Here is a 21,505-nt window from a genome sequence, read left to right as displayed (position 1 = left end):
AATTTGTCAGGAAATGTAGAACAATTTCCTCACAGCCTGAAATTTGGTAGTGGTTCAAAGTCAAAAGGCCAGGTCTAGTCCTATTCAAATGATATAATAAACAGTCTTCAAATCGAAATCTCCCTTGAGAAGCTGATGTTTACTTTTTTAAAAAAAAATTATGTTAGCTGGAAAAGAATAACATTTGCGTCCTTTTTTTCTCTCTCTTTTTTTTTATTTCTAAAGTCCTGGAATATGTCTCCCAGTGAAAAGGACCATTGCTTGATTATATGAGAAAATAACTATATTCTGTTTAAATTGGAGGTAGAAAGAAATTGGAGGTAGAAAACATGAAAGAAAGCTGGGCACGGTAGCTCACGTCTGTAATTCCAGCAACTTGGGAGGCTGAGGCGGGTGGATCACGAGGTCAGGAGTTCGAGAGCAGCCTGGCCAACATGGTGAAACCCTGTCGCTACTAAAAATATAAAACTTAGCAGTGTGTGGTGACATGCACCTGTAATCTCATCTACTCAGGAGGCTGAGGCAGGAGAATCACTTGAACCCAGGAAGCAGAGGTTGCAATGAGACAAGATCATGCCACTGCACTCCAACTTGGCAACAGAAGGAGACTCCGTCTCAAAAAAAAAAAAAAAAAAAAAGCCCTTGCAAAGCACTAGTCTCTCAATACAGCAGTCACTCCCAACCCATAAGGAATCTCACTGTAATATGCACACATTTACTTTTTAGATTAATTCTGTTTAAAATATTTCCCACATTGCTTACATTCGTTGGAAATTAATATTGTCTTTTTATATCAATTAACACTGAAAATTAAATGACTGTTTCTGAAAATGGCATTAATGACATATAAAGGCTTACTTTGCCCCCATCCCAAATCACTTTTAATCACAGGGCCAATTTCCTATGCTTAAATATGTCTGGTTATCTGGGAGACGCAAAGGAATCCGAATACATTTCTAAGATTAACCAACAGGGGGCTCTCTTAAATATTCCTGATACACTGGCGTCCTACTGTTTCAAATTAGTTGTCCATACAAATCTAACACCAATTTTGACTTAAAATTGAGCCAAAAACCTCAATTCTTGCTTGTCCTACAACTTCTGCATTCAAAATATTTAACTTTTGGTTCCTTGTGTTCCTGTGGACTAAAATTGGGAGCTAACTATCAATGTTAACTGTAAAGAAAATTTTTCAGCTCATTTTGCATGTAAGGTACACCAAAGAATTGAGTCAATTGTCTGGACTAGTTAATCAACAGATATTAAATGGGCATCTAATACATGTAGAACAATTGAGGCAAAATTAACGTTTAGGGATATGAGTCAGCTGGATAACTACCTTATTTCTCTACTTTTGTCTACCAGTAGAGAAAACTTTAATGGACCTCTTTTTCTAAAAGAAAACAGGGATTGATATGGCTTAAAGCCTCAGGTATGAGAAAAATATGTGTTTCAATGCAAATATTTTGAAATGAACAGCTATTTTTTTACTTAGAAATATTACTATGACTTCTCATCCATGAACTAGTGTTGTGTGTATAGATTTTATTTTCCACTCTTTGGAGGCTCGGTCCAATAGGCAATAAAATTTCCTGAGAAAGAATTTGATTGAGGAAGAGCCAGAAATCAAAATATGAAACTAGAACATATTTACATATGTGGTACTGCAGGGTCCTTGGTCCTCCTTCAGACTGCAAATATATAGTCTGAAGGCATTTTATATCTTCTGCACTTTCTCTGCAAGTGCCCCTATGCCCAATAACTTCCCCGAATAGAAGACAGTGGCAAACTTAGACTTTGCTTCTTGAGTTTAGAATATATTCACTAAATAAAAGACTAACTGCAACAGAAATACCTAGAGGAAAGTCTAGTACACGATTTTGCTAGAAGTTATCTGATATGTGCAAATATACATAATTGCTTGATTTTCTAGTCTTTATCACTTTATCTGCCCTCCACTCAGTTATTTTCAATACCGTTATTATAGATAAAAAGCAGGCTTGCCAAGTATTCCTACAAAGAGAAGTAAACATTCTACCGCTCTCTGCAGCTTTGATTTTTAAGAGAAGAAAACACTTGCTTAGTATCTCTCCAGAGCAATGTTCCAAAGCTGTTTTCTAGCGAACTCCAGAATGAATAGCACCAGTCATTGTTTTAAATAATCATCAAATGCCCCCAGAGCTCTTTCACCTGAACCATCAAGAGTGGATCACAAGAAAGGCATTTCCTGTCACCGAGAGCTAAGTGGAAGCCAGAGAGAAATAATCCAATGAGGCCTTCTGAGTTTTAGATCCAAATTAAGTAAAGAAGATGCTTAGTTTTGTTTACATTGTCTCTATTCTTGAGTTGTAAATTTTGATTCATCGCTTGAATTACATAAGCCTTCACGTAAACTTTTCAAGAAAGCTGTGCTATTATAAATCTTTGTATACATGAGAGTATCTTTCTGTTATTTGAACATGCAAAAGACAATTTTGAGTATGCACACAATTTGAGGGCCACAATTTTTTCCCTATAAATTTAGTAGATAGTGCCTTGTTTTCATTTAGGATTTAGTGAGAAAAGTGTTAGGAAAGCCTAAATGTTCATTTATTTAGTCTTCTTTCTATCAGAATATTTGTAGAATGATGCTTTATCCTTGTCATTTGAAAGTTTTGCCAGAATATATCAAGATAGTATACCAACTCTATTATATTTGCTTAGAACGTCACTGTCATTTTCAATACTGAGAGAGTTTTTTAACTCACAGGAGTTTTCTTAATTTTGTGCTTGACTATTGCATATTTTTCAAATGTTCTAGTTTCTTCCTCAAGTATCCTTACAAGCTGTAGATAATCTCTCCATTTTTTGACTTCCAAAATGTCTTCTTCCTTATCATTTTTTATGTCTCCATATTCTGGGAAAACTTCTCTGGTTTGTCATCCATATCGCTGACCTAATTTTTCAGCAGTAACAATTTGAACTTCAGTGCAAAATCTTATTTTGTGTTGCATTTTCAGTTTTCACACTGTCCTTCCTCAAATCATCTATATAATTGTCATCTTATCCTAGTGATCTTTTCATCTTCCCCTGTCCCCTCCTTATGGTTTGCTGATCCTTCTCATTCCACTTCTTGTGTTCAAATTCTATTAGAGATACTAAGTAGCTTCTTAATTGTCTAGTGATCATTGTGAGAATTCTAAGCTTTTTCTGAGCATTCTCCTCTTCTCTGAAAGCAGTTTTTTCATAGGTCAAACATTGTTGGAAACGTTATGTTTACTCATCTCAAAAGGTAAAAATGTATGGAACCGTCTATGCACACTGCTTTTTACCCTCTGCTTCAGCTCCAGCCTTAGTATTTTGTTTGGAGCTATACTCAAATGGCAAACTGATCATCACAGCTCTTACATTAATTCTTATCTAGCATACTTGTTCTCTTACGGCCCTAGTGTCCTGACATGGAATTTTCTCCCACCCTAATTCCTTGACTCTGTGGCACTCTGAAAGATAAAATTCTAATGCATAAAGCATTAGAATTCCAAGAATATCTTCCTAAAGAATTTTGCCAGTCTCCACCCTTTCTCCCCTCTAATGTTTTACATATGGGACTACAATTCCTATGGGGATATGTGCCATTATCGGGACTTTCTTTCTGCCTTCTACCTACAGTATCCTCAGTTATTATACTTTATGGAAATTTCTGTCTTTAAATTATCCCAGTTTGAAGAGTAGTCTTGATGTGTAGCTTAGAAGGAAGGGGACTGGTGAGAAGGGGCAGAAGGGAAGCATTCACACTACTTGTAAACAGCATTAGCTGTGTAGGAAAGAGCTGCCCAGTTTTTTGGTTGGCATAGGCCTTGAGGCTTTGATTCTAAAAATCAGACACTTGAAGAAAAATAAGGCTGCTTCTATCTGCTTTCAGGAAAGCAGCCTCTCTAGTTCAATACTTCAAGAGCTCAGGCAGCTGTACTACTGGCACTTTCCAGTTAAGACCAACATGTCTTTGAGTAAATTATTCTTAAATGTTTGTCACTATGTTGACTGTCAGTCCCTGTTTAAATTATTCTAAGAATTATTATATTTTTGTTGCTTTGAAGCAAATTTAGTGACAAGTTTCAAGAGGTGGTTAGGTGTTGCCAACCAGATGCCATTTAAAACCAAAGTCACGATTTGCATCAGCTCTTTGCAGAGGGCATCACATTGAAAGTTTCATTCAAATTCTTCCTTGGGGTGTGAGCTCTGCCTATGGCTACTTCTTTACAGTTGTGTCTTTACCTGGAAATGGTAACAGGCCCCAGTGGAGGATATTTATTTTTAGTCCTGCCATTTACAAGGGCATTTGAGCTTCTAAGAAGATGCTTAGGGTCACAAAATGTAAATCAATCATTTCATTGTAATGATAGATTTCAGAGTATTATTTTTTCCATTTGGGGAAATTTTTTTTTTCACTATCTAAACCACACCTTGGTTCTTTATAAAAAGAATTTTGGATTTTACATCATACAAAAAAAAGTTTCTCTTGGCTTGACTTGCTGGTAAGGAGGTGTGCGAATGGTCTCAAGTTATACATTTGCAGAGAAAATACCATCCAGATGCTCAAGTCAGCCTTTTTTTGGCAGACGGCTACAAACCATACCAAAACCGAGTCTCAAATCTTTAACAAAAGAATTCCAAAAGCTCTTACCTTTGGAAAGGACATTAATGAAAATAAACAGTCATATCCCCTATGATCAGAGTTTAACTGCTATTAATCAGAGTTCACCACATAATTAACACTTTGAACTGATTAGCAAATGAAATTACAGCAAGAAATGTTGAGGTTAGGACAGTGGATGGATGTATTCTCTTGCCCAACTCGCAGTCCCTCATCATTTAAAAGAAGCGGGGAAAAAATGAAGCACTCCGGTCATAACGAATTGTGCAGATTTTGTTTTCGGGGAGGTGTTTGCCATTACATATTGCACATAATGTATGGCACTGTTAGGAGGAAAAAATTGGAGTCAAAGTGGCTGGAAAGTTAGGTCTGCTCTGTAGCACTGTGAGATTGTTGACATCTGCCGAGGTTGGAGCGCTCAGTAAGCAGGAAATGGGGTGTCACTCTGAGTGGTAGTTTACCATTATCCTGGCATCCTAATGAAGTGTCTGCAGTGCACAGAGCTTCTGGATGGCATCTTAACGCACGGCTAAGCAAAAGCACTTCTCTCCCTGTCACTGTCATCCATCTGCCTGCACCCTACTGTAGCCAATGGGATGGAACCATGCTACAATGTGCTATAAGCCATTTAGAGTTGCACATTGCATAATCAGTCCCATCAAATATGTAAAAAATGGCTATTATTGGTTATTCTCCTCAAACTGGCACCTGGAGTTTGATACATGAAAGTTCAACTTTTACAAGTACCGTTTTTGCTATGAATTCCACTCCCCCCCACACACACACTATCTAAATGGGAATGAGTTGCATCCTCATTGTCTTAAGTCTTGTTAAAGAGTTGTATGAATATTCATTAATAATTTCACTGTACATCACACTTGGTGAATTCATCAGTTTACAATACAATGGAATGGTCATTTTCTTAGTGATAACCATTTTTAAGAAAAGGGCAACTCCCATTGCAGATTGACTGTTTTCATCTTAGTTGGCAGTGAGAGTTTGAGGTCTTTCAATAGGTTTTTTTTTTAAAGACACAGTGCACTTCACCAAGTACATTTGCATTTTAAGCTGTTATTGCCAATGCCAGATGATTGAATTTGGTGTTTTAATACTACCTCCAATGAAATTAAAATGCAGTGGAGAGGAGGATGGATGGATGTCTGCTGTTAGGTGACAGAAGTAGAGGAGGGTGTGTGTGTAATCCTCCCGAAACTTCTGGATAGGCTTTGCCGGCAAGGCTGCAAAGCAGCTAGGCTCTTATGGCAAGAATTGCACTAGTAAGATGGTCACAAAGTTGAGGAGGAGCTTTCTGTAATAGGCAGAGGCAACAGGAATCTGCTACACTGGGGCAGGGAGGGTAGGGTTAGATAAACAAAAGGGCATAACATAATTCAGTTGCATCAGGAATTTTTTCACAGACATTAAAACTATGGTAAACATAACAGTGGGGAAGCTTGCACTGCTGCACAGTGGGAAGCTTAAAGCGTCTGCCGGCGCTGTGCCGGGCTCAACCACTGCTAGAAGTCTCCGACGTTCATTAGCACTCAACAACTCACCCAGTTCTCCAGAAAAGGAGAAAAACCCAGGCAGCAAAGCCCCTCACTAATTATTGTAAATGCTCCCAGGTTACAGTATTTGGGGGACAATAATGGTAAGAGGGTGTTAAACTAGAACAAAAGAGTCATTCTGAAATGAAAAAGAATGAAGGGGCTTGTTTGTTGCTTGTTGTTTTTGTTTGTTTTAAACCAGTGTAGCCCTTCATTTGATGGGTAAAGCAGTATGATGGAATATTTAGGCCACCATTTGACAAAGAAATTTTAGAATACTGCACCAAATGTGTGCAACTCCTTTTGAGCAACAGAAGTACAGGTTAATTTCACAAATGACCTCCTCCCCTTGGCCTCCAAATTTACACGCTTATATTGCATAAAAAACAAGTCTCTGCAACAGACACTGTTTCCTTTCAAGGAAATTTGTAATAATACCAAAGATTATATGGAACCAAATGTTGCAAGGTAAGCAGACTAACACACATCACTGCAAATTACTGTACTTCAGGTTAAAGTTGTTATTTTATTCCCCCTTCAAGAATGAAGCCATTTGAGAAAAATACTGAACTTCTTCAAAGGGAGAGAGGTCTACTGTTGATTCCTATAAATATTTAAAATGATAGTTTTTTAAATGAAATGATAGGTGTTTATTCTTGCTAAATCCAGATTCGGGAATCTGGTTTCTTCATTCATATCCCCCCAGCTGCTGTCAGCAACACAGCACACCAGCGTTCCTTCATGTGCGAATATTTTTCCAGAACTCATTTGCAAAAGAGTCGAAGCAATATTAAACACCACATCCAAACCTCTTTTAAACACACAAAGCAATGGGAAAACACATCAGAACTAGACCATTGAGAAAATCCTCCTTTCAAATTTACTGTTTGCTTCACGTGCTAGTATAAAATATCCCACAAAGTCCCGCTTGTGATCCATTTGAAACAATCTTGATTTGCTTAAATTGTCACATTCTTCTTGCACATTTCTTTCTAAATGAAAAAATGGCAACGAATTCTACTCCCTCTTCATTATAAAAGTACAGAATTTCTGGCTTGTTTATTCCTAATGGAACACTTGAGAAAGAAGAAAATATATAAATATCTCTTTGAGAAGATTAGTTGTCTCAATCTTTTTAAAAGAGAGGATTTGTTCATTTTTTCTTCATGGTAAACAACTTGGGCTTTGCACTATAATTTTCCATTGTCAAATTAATGCATTTCATTTTACTGATTTGAACCCATGGTTTTAAAACATCAGACCTTTGCATATCTTTATTTCTTCCATACTATGTGTTAATGTATGTCATTAGAACATTGACAGTTAGGGATAGAATCTAAGCATCTTATAAAACAAATGTGTTGGAGGAACCTTCTACTCCATTATAACTTACTAAGACTGTGTCTGAAAGAACTCACTAACAAAATAAAACTGGTTTACTTCTCATCAGAATATATTTCCAAGCTAAGGATTTCAGGCAAGAAATGGCCTGTTTTGAGTATTTCATATCAAGCATGAGAAATTTTGTCTGATCTTCTGGTAAATATTCTATTGACAAGGTCAACAACAGAGAAAGTCTGGCCACCATGTCAGAAGAGAGAATAATTTTTTTTTAAGTAGACAGTTTATCAACTTCAATTTCTAAAGTACTGTGTAGGCTTTTTACAAAATGTACAGGAAAGTTTCTTAACTATAATGAAAGTATGTTCATATTTACATCTACCATATATGCGGTTCTTCAAAAATTAAAGGTGTGAATTTAAAAATGGCTAATATTTTCAAGAAACTATAAAAAGAAAGGGGTAGGGGAGAAGAATACAAGCTGTGGCAAAAAAATCTAGGCTCAGCAGCTTTCTAGGGGAAATGGTGAAATGTGACTATGTGATTTATAATGAGAAAAGGTATCTACAACATACAATTTTCTACCTAGCTGCAAATAATAATTCATAGTGATGTCCCTTCCAGATAAAAGACCTTTGCTATGTAGGACCCATGTGGTAAAATGATCATGATAAATGTCAGACCAGTGCAGGTAACGGCTTTACAAACCATTAAGATTAGCTGGCTCTTTTTTCCGATGATAACAGTAACCATGCTGTGACTCTATGTGGTAATAATATCTCAGTCCTGATAAATGCCAGAGCCAGGCAGAGGTGTTTATCATTCCCAGTTCAGAAATGCTGACTAAAGTTGCCACATGTTGCCTGTTTTTCTTCTTTTACAATAGTCTCACAATTAAAAAAAAAAAAAAAAAAAAAAAGCTGAATCATAAAATTATTTTATAACCCATTTTTTAAAGGATTTTGATGTTTGTTTAATTAATAACTCTCTCTGCTCTCAGGGTCACTGTGTGGCCATGTCAAATGAACTGGCCGGATGGTTTTACTATACTAACCATTATCTCTTCAGAGGTCTTTTGTTCAAAATGAATGGTTATGGATAAAGTTTAATATGCTTTCTTTAAAAAAAAAAAATTTAACCCAAAGACAGAAAAAGTATTTCTTAGTCCACATTTTTTCTAATTGGGGTATAGACCCTAGTTATTTTCAAGTGAGCTTTTTAAATCCCTTATAGATTTAATTTGTCTACCAATGGAAAAACACACATTAAAATCTTTAAACCTTGAAAAGTATTTGTAGGATTTCCACCCTTATGAAAATGTACAAAGATAATGCTTAATATAAATAGCTACTTGAGTATCTGAAATGAATTACTGGCTTATGATGAAAAAGATGTCAAATGACTCAAAATAGTAAAGATTTTTTTAATAAGAAAAAGCTTGTAAAACCAGATATAAATGAATAAATATAGTTTCAAGAAAATCTTCACAGGAAAACTGAATTAGAGAAGTTCAGAGAAATAAACCAGTAAGCTTTATTTTCTCAGCACAGACTATTGCCTAAGGATGAATTAGTGTCATTGTAAGTTACAGAAATGTACTTGGCCACCATGACACCTCCAAAATTACTTTAAAGAGCAAGAAATTCTAGGAAAGACAATAGGATCATGCTTTTCCTGTGAAGATTGCTGCTGGATTGTCAGCCACTGTCTTACTCTTCAATTCAAACAAATAGAGGCATCACTGCAAAACTGAGGCATACAAGTTTGGTTTAAAAGCCAATTTCAGATTGGTGAGTCTGGGGAAATGTTACCATCTTAAAATTGATTGTAACAAAGCCGTATCCTTTATTAAAAGTTACTTAAGCTGGACACAGTGGCTCACGCCTGTTATCCCAACACTTTGAAAGGCTGAGGTGGGTGGATCGCTTGGGCCCAGGGGTTCAAGATCAGACTGGGCAACATAGTGAAACCCCATCTTTACAAAAAAATACAAAAATTAGCTGGGCATGGCGGTGCATGCCTGTAGTCCCAGCCACTTGGGAGGCTGAGGTGGGAGGATTCCTTGAACCTGGAAGGCAGAGGCTGCAGCGAGCTGAGATCATGCCACTGCACTCCAGCCTGGGTGACAGGGACAGACCCTGTCTAAATTAAAAAAAAAAAGTTAAAGACTAAAACTTGAATACATTTTCCAAACTCACCCCAATGTGAGATCACAATGCATCAAAAGTCACTAGAATAACATAGATACAGTTACATAAGGAAATATATTATTACTTTCCTGAATGTATTTGTGAATGGATCAAGAAGTTAAGCATAATAATTTTGAAAACTTCCAGAAATTAATTAAATAGAATTTTACACTCATTGATTTGTATCAATTGCATTTCTGAATTATTTTGGAATGAGTAACATCTCAGAAGCTTTTTGAGTTTAAAAATTATCTCAGATGATCCCTTCAGTCAGAAAAAAGACATAAAACTCACTGGCACCTGTATTATGACATGTCTTATGTTTAAACATCTATTATGACATTTTGCATTTTATCTGCCCCTCCGGATTGTAAAATGAAAAGATAGCGACCAACTTTGTATCTGCCACAGGTTGTACATGGGCCTGAATAAATATGGTTTTCTTCAGCCATATATACATATATATGTTTAATTTCTTAATTATTTAAGCAATTATACATTTATTTTTAATAATTTCATAATTGTTTATTGCCCAAGAGCAGGAATAGAGGTGGAAGGAAACAGAGATTACCCATAACAAAATTGTTCTTCACACTCCTTCTAACAGCACGTTCCACATGGTCTAGTTCCTTCTGGACCACGACCAGAAATAGTTCTAGAAACAGTGCTAAAGGGGCCAGTGAGCTGAAGCTTCCCTCATTTAACAAATCCGTGGACTTATGCCAATAAAGTGGCCAGAGTATTTTTTGATACTGACAGTTATTGACTTTATAGTTGTTCTCATTTTTAAAATTCTTCCTAAAAGGGCTTGTTTATTCAAAAAAACAGCCAAAACATGAATATCTCCTGGAAGGAGAAACTGTGAATACAAGGAAATCTGGTGTAGAAGAGGGGTGATCAGTTCCAAGTGTCAGGCGATCCTCCCTAGAGAAATAAATGTCTTATTTGAGTCAGATAGATTCAGTTCCTGCTTGGTCTTTCCTGCAAGTAATGTACCTCTCTTGGCAGGTTGAACTGTTTTGACATAGTTTATCAACATCAAAAGCCAAACTTACAATGTATCTGACATTGAGACATTGATACTATGCCTTCCTTTTAATTAAATATAAATATGGCTTTTCTGGGGTTCAAGGGTAAGGGCACAGAACCTTGAAAACTTGCAAATTGCCAACTAAGGCTATGCTCAAGACAGTGGTTGTTCCTTGTTTATGATGCAAGGACACTTCTATTTATGATATACTATAACTACTTAGGAATTTTAAACGAACCTTCTGAGAATTGACAGCATTCTATATATTTACAAAGCTATAACATAATGTGCCCTGTTCCTACTTTTAGGAAAGCATACTAAATAGTAAAATGTATCACTTCATTTGATTTCAGAAACAACCTTGAACCAAGAACAGTTATGTATCAGAGATGATAGAAAGGACAATGAAAAAGAAAAATGTCTTAAGGAAAGAGGACTTACAGGAGACTTACTTAAATGATCACTTACTATATCTACATTTATGTGCATTGAAATATTTAACTCTATAAAAGCCCAGTAAGATGTACAATTTTTCTGTATTTTCAGTGTTATCATCCTAAAATTGATTGTAACAAAGCAATACCCTTTATTAAAAGTTACTTAAGCTGGACACAGTGGCTCACGCCTGTTATCCCAACACTTTGGAAGGCTGAGGTGGGTGGATTGCTTAAGCCCAGGGGTTCAAGATCAGATTGGGCAACACAGTGAAACCCCATGTTTGCAAAAAAATACAAAAATTAGCTGGGCATGGCGGTGCACGCCTGTAGTGCCAGCTACTTGGGAGTCTGAGGTGGGAGGATTCCTTGAACCTGGAAGGCGGAGGCTGCAGTGAGCTGAGATCATGCCACTGCATTCCAGCCTGGGTGACAGGGACAGACTCTATCTTAAAAAAAAAAAAAAAAAAAGGTACAAACTAGAAGCATCAATAGTTCAAGCAACTTGCCCAAAATCATACAGCATAGCAAAAATTCTAACCTCATTTTTTCCGGACTCCTGAGAAGTGGTATGTCACTGGATATGCCAATTCTCTGATTTATAACGCGAGTTTGAAGCATATGTATATTTGTATCTATTTGTGAGATTCGAATTTGCCCCCAGAACATCTCCTCCTAAAGCAACTCTAAGTTACTCAAAGACATTTATCAAGCAATTGTTGTCATCCTGGGATGACTCCTTAATGAGCAACTCAAGTTTTGTCATTAGAAAGAGTATCCTCAGTGGTTTGTATCCAATTGTAAGGCATGCTGAAACAAACTGTTCTCTGAAGATACTCCTTCCTCCTGTAAGCAAGCACAGTCTCTAACTAAATTCAGAAATGGCCACAGGACAAAAAGTAAAAATTGAATAGAAACTGGAGAACTGCTCTGACATATAGGGACTACCATGTTTTTCATACATGGTGCATTAAACATTTCAGAATAACTTTCAGAAGCAGAACAGCTGTGGTACTACTGACCTCTTTAAACAAGGAAATGCAGTTGTCCTTTAAGAATTATAGGCAAATGAGATGAATAGTACTCTCTATACATTGATTACTGGGATAATTTGGTCTTTCCTTCCTTTGAGTGAACGTATATAACAAAGCAGAATTTATTTTTAAATATGACCTAACATGAAGCTATAAGAATAATAAAGGCATACATGATAAGGACAGAAAAGTGTCCAGGGACATCAGATCCAAGGTTCTTCACTGTACAGAACTTTTTCCATCATCATATACAGTGTTATCTCTTTTCTAAAAGGCATTGGGCTGTAAATGTGCTTTAGTAACAACATTTCATGCAGGTGTATGCAAGTATAACCATCATAAACCGTATTTTGAAAAATCTGCCCTCAAAACTATGAATTTGGGGAAAACTCTAAAGCTACATTCTTATAACTTAAAGGCTATTTCACATCACATAGATGTTACTTCTCTAAATAGCGTGGAATTGTTTTTGAAGCTCATTTACAACATTGAATTTGATGTAGTTTGAGAAGATAGGGGTAGGCTGGTGAGGAGTGGGTATTAGTAACAGTTTAGAATCACTGTTGGATGGCAAAAATGAAGCACTACAAAAGGTGGTGGTGCAATTGTGGGTTCACAGCTTAAGAGACTCAAGAGGCTATCTGGATATGGATGGAGAACTAAAATGGAGGTATTACATGGAATAGATGCAAAAATAAATCATAATAGAATGAGGGCAGGAGTAAATGCAAATGAAAGAGGGAAAGAATTATGGAATTCATTACTTCTGGAAAGATTTTGCATAAGTCTCTTCATATACAGTTTACCTAAGAGATTCTCTAATTCTCTAAGTACAAAAAGTTCCTTCCTCCTCCCACCAGTCATAATGTAAAAAGTTAGAGATATCTCAAAGTCTTCCCAGAACTTTAAATGCTTCATAATAATGAGAAAAACCATATGCTAAGGGAGAAATATTAATAGAAAATGCTGTCTTTCAGATGCTCACTGAATCAATTGAAACAGTTGACACATCTTTAGTAAGCTGTGTATGAATCTTAGCTCATTAACCACTCCTGTATTATGTATGTTGATTCCAATTCCTAATATGACACATCAATAAACCAGATCTGAAAAGGTGTCATTTCGATTTTAATGTATCCAATTGTATTTTTAGATGTTCCTCCACTTAGAAGTGTTTCTGTTATTTCCTGATTTTACAAGCAATGGAAGAGTGGGTGTGGTATTGATTTGAATGAAAAAACACTGCTTTACTATAACCTTTTCAGAAGATTTTGTTCTGATTATCTTGTAAGAAAAATAAATTGTCCCTCCTTAATATTTCAGCTCTCTCTAGGCCATGGTACAGTTCCCCATTTAGAACTTAAGTATAACTTGACCACAAATATGCATGCGCCAACATCCAATTGTCTGATTCCTCAAGAATGTGTGAAATTGGAAAAAGAGAGAAAAATATTTCTATAAAATATTCTTCACGTAGATTGTTTCTTATAGGCAGACTTGGAAACCAACATGTAATTTTCATAGGGATACATCTACATAACTAACCTGCTCACCAATCAGACCATCAATTTCTCAGCCTATCACCCAGTATTTAGGTTGTTGTGTCATGTTGGGCTACCATAGCAATTGTATTTTCACCAATCGGCACCAACTCAGTTCAAGAATTAGCAAGTACATTTTGAATGTCTTTGCAACCAGACAGTATGCTAACTGCTGGAATTATAAAGTGAACCAGACCCAGTGAAGTGGGCCTCAAAAAAGGTGAGAGCAGTGCAGGGGAAAGTGAAGGTAGAGTACTTTGTTTTACTTGTGATTGTGCTTGGTACATTACATACTATCTTGTTTATTCAACAAAACTACCATTTTAGATCTTATTCAAAGAGAGTAAGAAACTTGTCCAAGACCACACAGCTAAACAAAAGCCATTACAGAATTCAAACCAAGGTCCAAGTATTCCGATTCATGTTTGTAACTTTCATTAGTTCACTCACTAATTCTTCATTCATTTAACCCACCACACACCTGTATAAAAATTGCCTAGCTTTAAAAATTCCCTATTTAATGGGGGAATTTGACAAGTACTTGAGCAGTAGAAATACCATGCAAAATGTTTTATAAGTAGAATATTCTAAATGCAACAGAACACAGGAGAGGGAGAACTGACTCTGTCTAAGAAAGCTCATAATTCTTTTAACTGTTGGCTTAACAGACTTGATTATGTCTTAATTCCTGCCCAAACACCATGGAAGTGTCCTTGCAAATCAACTCTTTCCCATGAAGCAATGGCCAATCTCTTCTAACCCCACCCTGACTGGATCATCTGTTCCCTATGAGTAAAGATTGCTGGTTAGCGCCAACAAGACTACTCCCCTCTTCTTGCCTGTCAAGCTGAATTTGTAGCTGTTACTTCTGTAGCCCTCAATGTCAACTGGTCCCTTTTTTTGGAGAGTCTGACATTAACCTGATTATTACTATAGTCAGAGATTTCAGTGAAATTAGAAAGGTGTCTTCTCCCTCTCTCCCCTTGTCCCCTTCCTAGTATCATATTGATTGCTTGCACCTAGTAGTTCACCAGATCCTCAGGTAAACTGCACTACTGGCATCATGCCAAACTGTACAGAATGCATCCACCTCTTGAATATATATGTGTGTGTGTATAGTAGTGTGTGTATACATATGTGTGTGTGTGTATATACAATTATTGTTGTATGGTATTAGCTTCAAATAGATACAAGGCATTCAAGCATCCCTAATAGCTCTGACCTGGGCATACTATACCAATTTCACTCTCATCTTTATTAACTTGTTGTACATTTTTTCTGGTTTATGATATTTCATAGGCTCCAACTGGTCTTGTGAAGCATCACATTTTCTGACCATCATTAAGCTCCAAGAGAGCTTTTTACTATTTGGCAGAAAAGATGAGGTCTGGTGTAGGCTATGATGTTGTAACTTTCTTTTATTTCTCTTTCTCGTTCCCCTTTGTTTCTTTCATTTGCAGTTGTCCAAGCCATATTATGTTGGAACTCTTCTAAGAATAACTGCAATTTTGAAAGCTTTGACTGTGGGAGGCATTATTTATAGGCCTTTGTGGTTTTAGGAGGAAAAATAAAAGCTTCCAAGCAGAGTTCTACTAGGAAGACTGCCCCCATCCCACTTTAGCCAAATACCATCTTCTGCAGGATATTTTCCTATAATTCCTTATAAAAAAATTTCTTTTGCAACAACATATTAAAGAAGCTGCCAGTGTCTAAACTAACTCTTTCTTATTCGACTGTTATAAAGTTTATATACCCATTGAATTAGACTTTTGTAAGTACATTGTATTATTAAGAACTGTGTTTGGCCTTAGTATCAGAGATCCATCCTCAAGGGCGTCAGTACACAAGGGCTTCTTTTCTTATGCCAAAGAAACCCAGAGGGCCAGGCGTGGTGGCTTACACCTCTAATTCCAGCACTTAGGGAAGCCAAGGCAGAATGATTGCTTGAGCCCAGGAATTCAAGACCTGCCTGGGCAACACAGTGAGACCCTTTTTCTATACAAAATAAAATTAACTGGACACAGTGGCATGCACCCATAGTCCCAGCTACTCGGGAGGCTGAAGCAGGAGGATAGCTTGAGCCCAGGAGTTGAGACTGCAGTGAGCTGTGTTCACATCACTGCACTCCAGCTTGTGTAACAGAGCAAGATCCCATCTCAAAAAATACAAAAGAAACCCAGAGGCAGGAAGTGCAGGACTAGTCTGACTGCTCCACAGATTCAAGAAAGCTCTTTCTACCTGTGTATTCTGCTCCACAGAGCTTCAGTTCTCCAGATTAGATCACAGTACAGCCACTCTGTCTATATTCAAAGAAGCAGAAAGGAGAAAAGTTACAGAGGCTAAAACCTAAGTCAGCTCATTCATGCCCTCCCAGAAGGCCTGGCCAACACTGTAACTTCAGTCTCACTGGCCAGACTTGGTCTCATGGTGACTCTAGCTTCAGGCCAGCTGCGTTTATTACCATCCTCTCAACAGTGGGGTTGTCTTGCTAAGGAAGAAGACAATGGTTACTGGGTGGATGTTCGCCTTACATATTATTCTTTTTTATATCTTATTTTCCAGCTGCAGCCTGTTTAGAATCATCAGGAGCTCTATGCTAGAAGTTCTAGAAAGGAAAGACACCTAAAATATAGAAAGGGAAGTGTGTGAGGTGTCTAAGTTTAATAAATAATTACACCTCTAGATGGGAAGGCCCTGGTTAAAATTATGGAAAGATGAATTCCTTTGTGTACTAAGTAAATCAATTTTTACTTTTCCATCCATAAACAAAACAAAATGAGAGAAAGCAATCTATATGGTATACAGTTTTGAACAACTTCCTATTTTACAAAATGTGTATGACCAGGCAATATGCTATTTCAATTTTTTTATTTTTTTATACTCTCTTAAAGGAAAAACAAAATGTGTAAGGAAAAAGGGATAACATGGAAATAATTTTTAAAAATGTTTGCCCTTTTACAAAATCAAGCAATGATAGAATATTTGTAATCAAATTACACTATATGCTGTTGTTTAGTTTCCCATTGCTGCTGTAACACTAATGCAAGCTTAAAACACAAACTTATTCTCTTACAGTCCTGGAGGGTGGAAGTCTGAAATCAGCTTCACTGAGCCAAAAGCAAGATGCTGGTAGGCCTGCGGTACCCCTAGTGGCTCTGTCTCCTTGCCTTTCCCAGCTTTTGGAGACTGTCGCAATTCCTCAGACAGCCGCCCCTCACGCTGCTCCCATTGTCATGTGAGAAGTCACATCACCTTTTCTCTCTGACTCTCATCCTCCTGTTTCTCCCTAATAAGGATCTTTGTGATTCCACTGGGCCCATTCAGATAATCCAGAAAAATCTCCCCGTCTCAAAATCTCTAACTTATCATATCTGCAAAGTCCCTTTTGCCATGTGAGGTAACAGTCACACATTCCAGGGGTTCAGACATGGACATCTTTGGAGGGCCCTTATTTGCCCTACCACACCTTGTAAAACAGGGCATTTAAGAAAACCAAATGTTAAGATAAGGAAGGCAATGTCAAAGTCACATTGTTGTTGTTTTCATGTTAAGATTATCTCACAGTACAGCCATTCCATCTACATTCGAAGCAGAAAGGAAAAACGTACAAATGCTAAAAGCTACATCAGCTCATACACAGCCTCCCAAAAGGCCTGCCACAGTCAAATTCAGAGTCGAAAAGAAACTCCTCAATAACCAGGTTGAATCCACCTATTCCCTTTGGCTACTGACTAGGACTCTTAGTTGCTAGTCTTAGTCCAAAATTCGCCCAAGAAAATTTTCTCATGTATCTGTACTTATGAAATCTCTTTTTTCCCCCCTAACCTTCCTTATTATTATTTTTTTTTTTTCAGAAAAGCAAGACAACAACACAAGAATTGAAGCTGTAAAGTCTCTTGTACAAAAACTCCCTCCACCAAATCGTGACACCATGAAAGTGCTCTTTGGACATCTAACTAAGTAAGTTGTACGAGTTTCTGGATGTGTCACTTTATAGTCATTTCTTAAATGGGCAATATTTAATTTCAGATCTCTAAGGCAAGAGTTTCCAAATGAGTCCACCTCATATTTTCCCTTGTAGCTGACCTAGGTCTTTCTGCAGAAGGTGGAGAATGTGCTAGGGATAGGAAGGAGAATCTGCAAAAGGAATTTCTGAAATAGCTTATTTTTTCAAGGCCTTTTCAACAAGTATGTTTGCTGATTGATTGTCAGAACCATCGCCTGGACCCTGGGATGGGTCACTTGACTTTGTTTTCTAATGTAATAGAAAGAACATGAAATGATTCAGACATGGATTCAAAACTCAGCCCCAACAAGTACCAAGTGCTATGGCCACAAACAAGTTATTTCAACTCTCTGCATCCAATTTCCTCATCTGTAAAATGTTGGCTTAGATTGATAAGGTGCTATCCATGTAAATAGCTAAGAGAGGAGTCTTCCAGGAAGAAGAAAGGCAAATGTAAAGTCCTAGAGGCCTCTAAGAGCTTGAAGTATTTGAAAAGCAGAAATTAAACCCGAACTGCTAGGGCCTACTGTGGAGGCAGGATGGGGTCAGGAGCTGAAGTCCCAAACATCACACGAGCATCAGATCACATAGGTTCTGTGGTTCACAGTGAGATATTTAGATTCCATTCTAAATACGAGGAAGAACCACTAAAGAATGCTACATTGATGGAGTGTAAAAGATTGCTCTGGCTGCTGAGCAGAGAATGCTTCCAAATGTGAAGACAGGAAGACCTAATGGCAGACAACCATAGTAGTCCGGGTAAAAGATATCAGTGGCTTGAGCGGAGCCCTCAGAGAGAAATGGGTAGAGATATTGTGGAGATGGATCAGGCTGGACTTGCTGCTGATTGGGATACCATGGGGAAAGGAAAGGAGAAATCAAGCATGTAACTTTGGGTTTCAACTTGGGCAAGTGAAGAAACCATAGTGCTGCAGAAATGGGTAAAACTGGGGGAGGAACAAGTTGAGTAGGAAAAGCAGGTTTGAGAGCTCTATTTTGGACATGTTAAGTCTAAAATGACTGTTACTGATTTGCCTTCTGTTAACACCTTCTTCAGATAAGGCAGAGTGCAACAGAAGTGATGAGGTTTTAGCCTTCATGATATATGCATAGTAATATTGAAGCCTGATAGAGTTTCAAATAGATTGAGCAGTTTTGCTTTTGTGAGATTAAATCTCCTTAAACACCTCAATCACTCATAATTTGGGATGAGTCATTCCTACAGATTGTTCAACTAATCCATTACATGATTTCTAATTGCGAATGTAATACATGCAATTGCACCCCCCAAAATTAAGCAACAGTGATGCATTTACCCCAAAAAATGAAATCTGCCTACCAGACACTCTTAACCTGATGAACAGAAGTAACTAACATTTGTGTATGTATCCTCCCTGACCTGTTCCTAAGCACATGCAAAACGTGTGTGTGTCATTGTTTCTTACGTTAAAGTACATCAGATTGCACATACCATTATACAACTATTTTGCAACTCATATACAGACTTCTATTTCATTAAAAGACTTATTCTTTCAAATGATGTCATAGTATTTCATGGTATACACAGTCCATAACTTACTAAACCAGTTCATTGCATTAGGGAGCATGTTTTAATCGACTCATAATATCATTTTCTGTCTTATTTTACTCTCAAAGGGGAACTTTTTAAAGTTCAGAAAATCTCTTACTATTAGAGTGTTCCTTCTTCTCACTTCCACATACTGGCTACAGTGGGAAATCCAATGTGGTTTAGTGAAAGGATCTTGGGCTTTAAAGAAATACAAAGAGAGACCTCGAGTCAAATCCTTGCTCTATACTTTACTCCCATTATGATCTCGGGCAAGTAAAATCGGATTAAATACTATCAACCATATCTCGTGGTTATGAGAATTAAATGAGATAATGCATATAAAATGCCTGGCACAAGGTAAGCATTCCTCAAATGTTAATTCTTTTCCCTTAGGATCCAGACACCATGAAAGGGGTTTCAAGTTACAAGTAAATAGTGGATTGCTTATCTCAGTAACTTTAACTGGACAAAGTCATAAAACAAATGGAAAAGTATACCCTTTAATGCTATGCAATACCTAGTCTTAGAGTTCTTGAGAAATATCCATTACTCTGTCCCAATTATTCCCTCTTTTTTCAACTGAAGGAACAGCTATAAAATAAAGAAACCAAGAGTCAGCTAAATCCTCCTTCAAAGAAAATAAATAAAGCACACAGAAGAGAATCTATCTAGTTAAAATCTTCAAAGGATGACTATGGTCCATGTCTAGGCCACATAATCCCAGTTTCAACAATTAATGCCTGATCCTGTTTTTTATATATGAGTTAATTTCCTAATCTTGTTAGAACTTTCATTTAGTTCAATAGTGATGGAAATAGATGTTTAAAATTAAGATTTAAGATTAGATTATTATATCACTTCACAGTATTCACATTTTAAGACTGATTATTATACATGGGAAGAAGTGTTATTTGCTAGCCACCAACCTTTCTTGGGTGGTATGATGATATTTCACCCTGTACCAATTTATAAACTGGGTTTAATTATGCACAAGTGTGTACACACAATTATATCTTGTTAAGCATTTTTTTTGCTAAGTTTTTGATAAACAGCCAATCGTGGCATGTCATCAAAGCCTGAGAAGACTAAATAAGAAGATTGTTTAACAGGAATTTAAATATATTCATGTTTGAAAGAATCATTAGAATGTTTTCCTTAGTCTTGATGCATTTGGTAGTTCTTCAGAAAATCTATCGTCAACACTTGTATGTAGTGTTTATTCCAAATTGTTGCAAATATATATATATTTTGAAGTTTGTTTAGTGAGGGTCAGGGAATGTAATGAAGTGCCAAAAATTCCACTTGACCTACGTACTCTACAGTCAACAGAAAAGCACTACATTTTTGCAGAGCTCCGAGTTAAATGCACTCCTCAAAGCAGATCGGTTAATAACTGGGAACACTTAACACAGCACAGTTGGACTAGAAGGTGGATGTAAATCCTATTCACAAAAGCCGGAATTTTTAAAGGACTGTGATTATATTAAGCATAAGGTTGCACAATGGCTGCACAGGCTGACTAATCTCAGAGTCCAGAGTCTTCATTCTTAATCAAACTCAAGGTCAAGTTTTATGCTTCTGCTATCATAACTTAAGACCAGGAATTCGGAATAAGCTATCACCCAAGATGCTGTCAGCCAGAAACCCTTATTAATAGCCATTTTCACAAACTGACATTACAGTGATAGGCCCTGGAAGGTCCTCTGGTACCTTCTGAATCATCATATAAATGGCAAAACTGTCTCCATAATATACAAGTGTCAAATCCATTTTCCTATAGCCTGCTTCTTTGGAAAGGCAGAGAGGCAGAGTGAAGATGAAGTTAATGGGAGGGAGGACCCAGAAAGATGGTTTACTTGCTGATGGGTAGTAGTTGGTGGTTGAGAGTCAGTAAAGAAGTTAAATAAGAACTAGGGAATCATTAACCTTTTATGAACCAGAAAATTGCATGATGTGCTCAGTGTTTATGTAAGAGTCATCTGAAAGCAGAGTATAGGATGAAAGAGATAGAAAGAGGAGAGAACGAGAACCCAGGAGGCCCCAGGGGAGTTGCAATTGGATTGGAGTGATAGACGTCAAAGGGAAAGAAATGGCCAAAATCTTGAGATTTTTCAAAGAAAAAGTCCACACAATTTTCATTTGTCTCATTTCTGTGTCTCCCATATCCAGTCAGCCATAGA

At 37.1% G+C, this 21,505-nt stretch overlaps 1 protein-coding gene and 1 long non-coding RNA gene across 3 annotated transcripts in view; one reads left to right on the top strand and one right to left on the bottom strand.

Moving 5' to 3' along the window:
* LOC105731609 (uncharacterized) overlaps positions 1-21,505 on the bottom strand; it is a 253,122-nt gene that overhangs the window by 11,001 nt on the left and 220,616 nt on the right. The gene's annotated exons all lie outside the window — the stretch shown is intronic.
* Positions 1-21,505, top strand: part of ARHGAP15 (Rho GTPase activating protein 15) — a 634,760-nt gene that overhangs the window by 551,452 nt on the left and 61,803 nt on the right. Inside the window, exons 13-14 of one of the 2 annotated variants that reach the window (XM_064382800.1) lie at positions 16,825-16,878; positions 17,604-17,709. In XM_064382800.1, the coding sequence (XP_064238870.1) occupies positions 16,825-16,878; positions 17,604-17,709 (160 nt within the window). The remainder of the gene's footprint in view (positions 1-16,824; positions 16,879-17,603; positions 17,710-21,505) is intronic. The other variant, XM_012473459.2, reaches the window with a different exon arrangement.

The sequence above is a fragment of the Aotus nancymaae genome, unplaced genomic scaffold (assembly GCF_030222135.1).
Source record: "Aotus nancymaae isolate 86718 unplaced genomic scaffold, 86718_ANA_hifiasm-v0.15.2.pri h1tg000029l, whole genome shotgun sequence".
Lineage (NCBI taxonomy): Eukaryota > Metazoa > Chordata > Mammalia > Primates > Aotidae > Aotus > Aotus nancymaae.
This window is presented reverse-complemented; position numbering and strand designations above follow the sequence as displayed.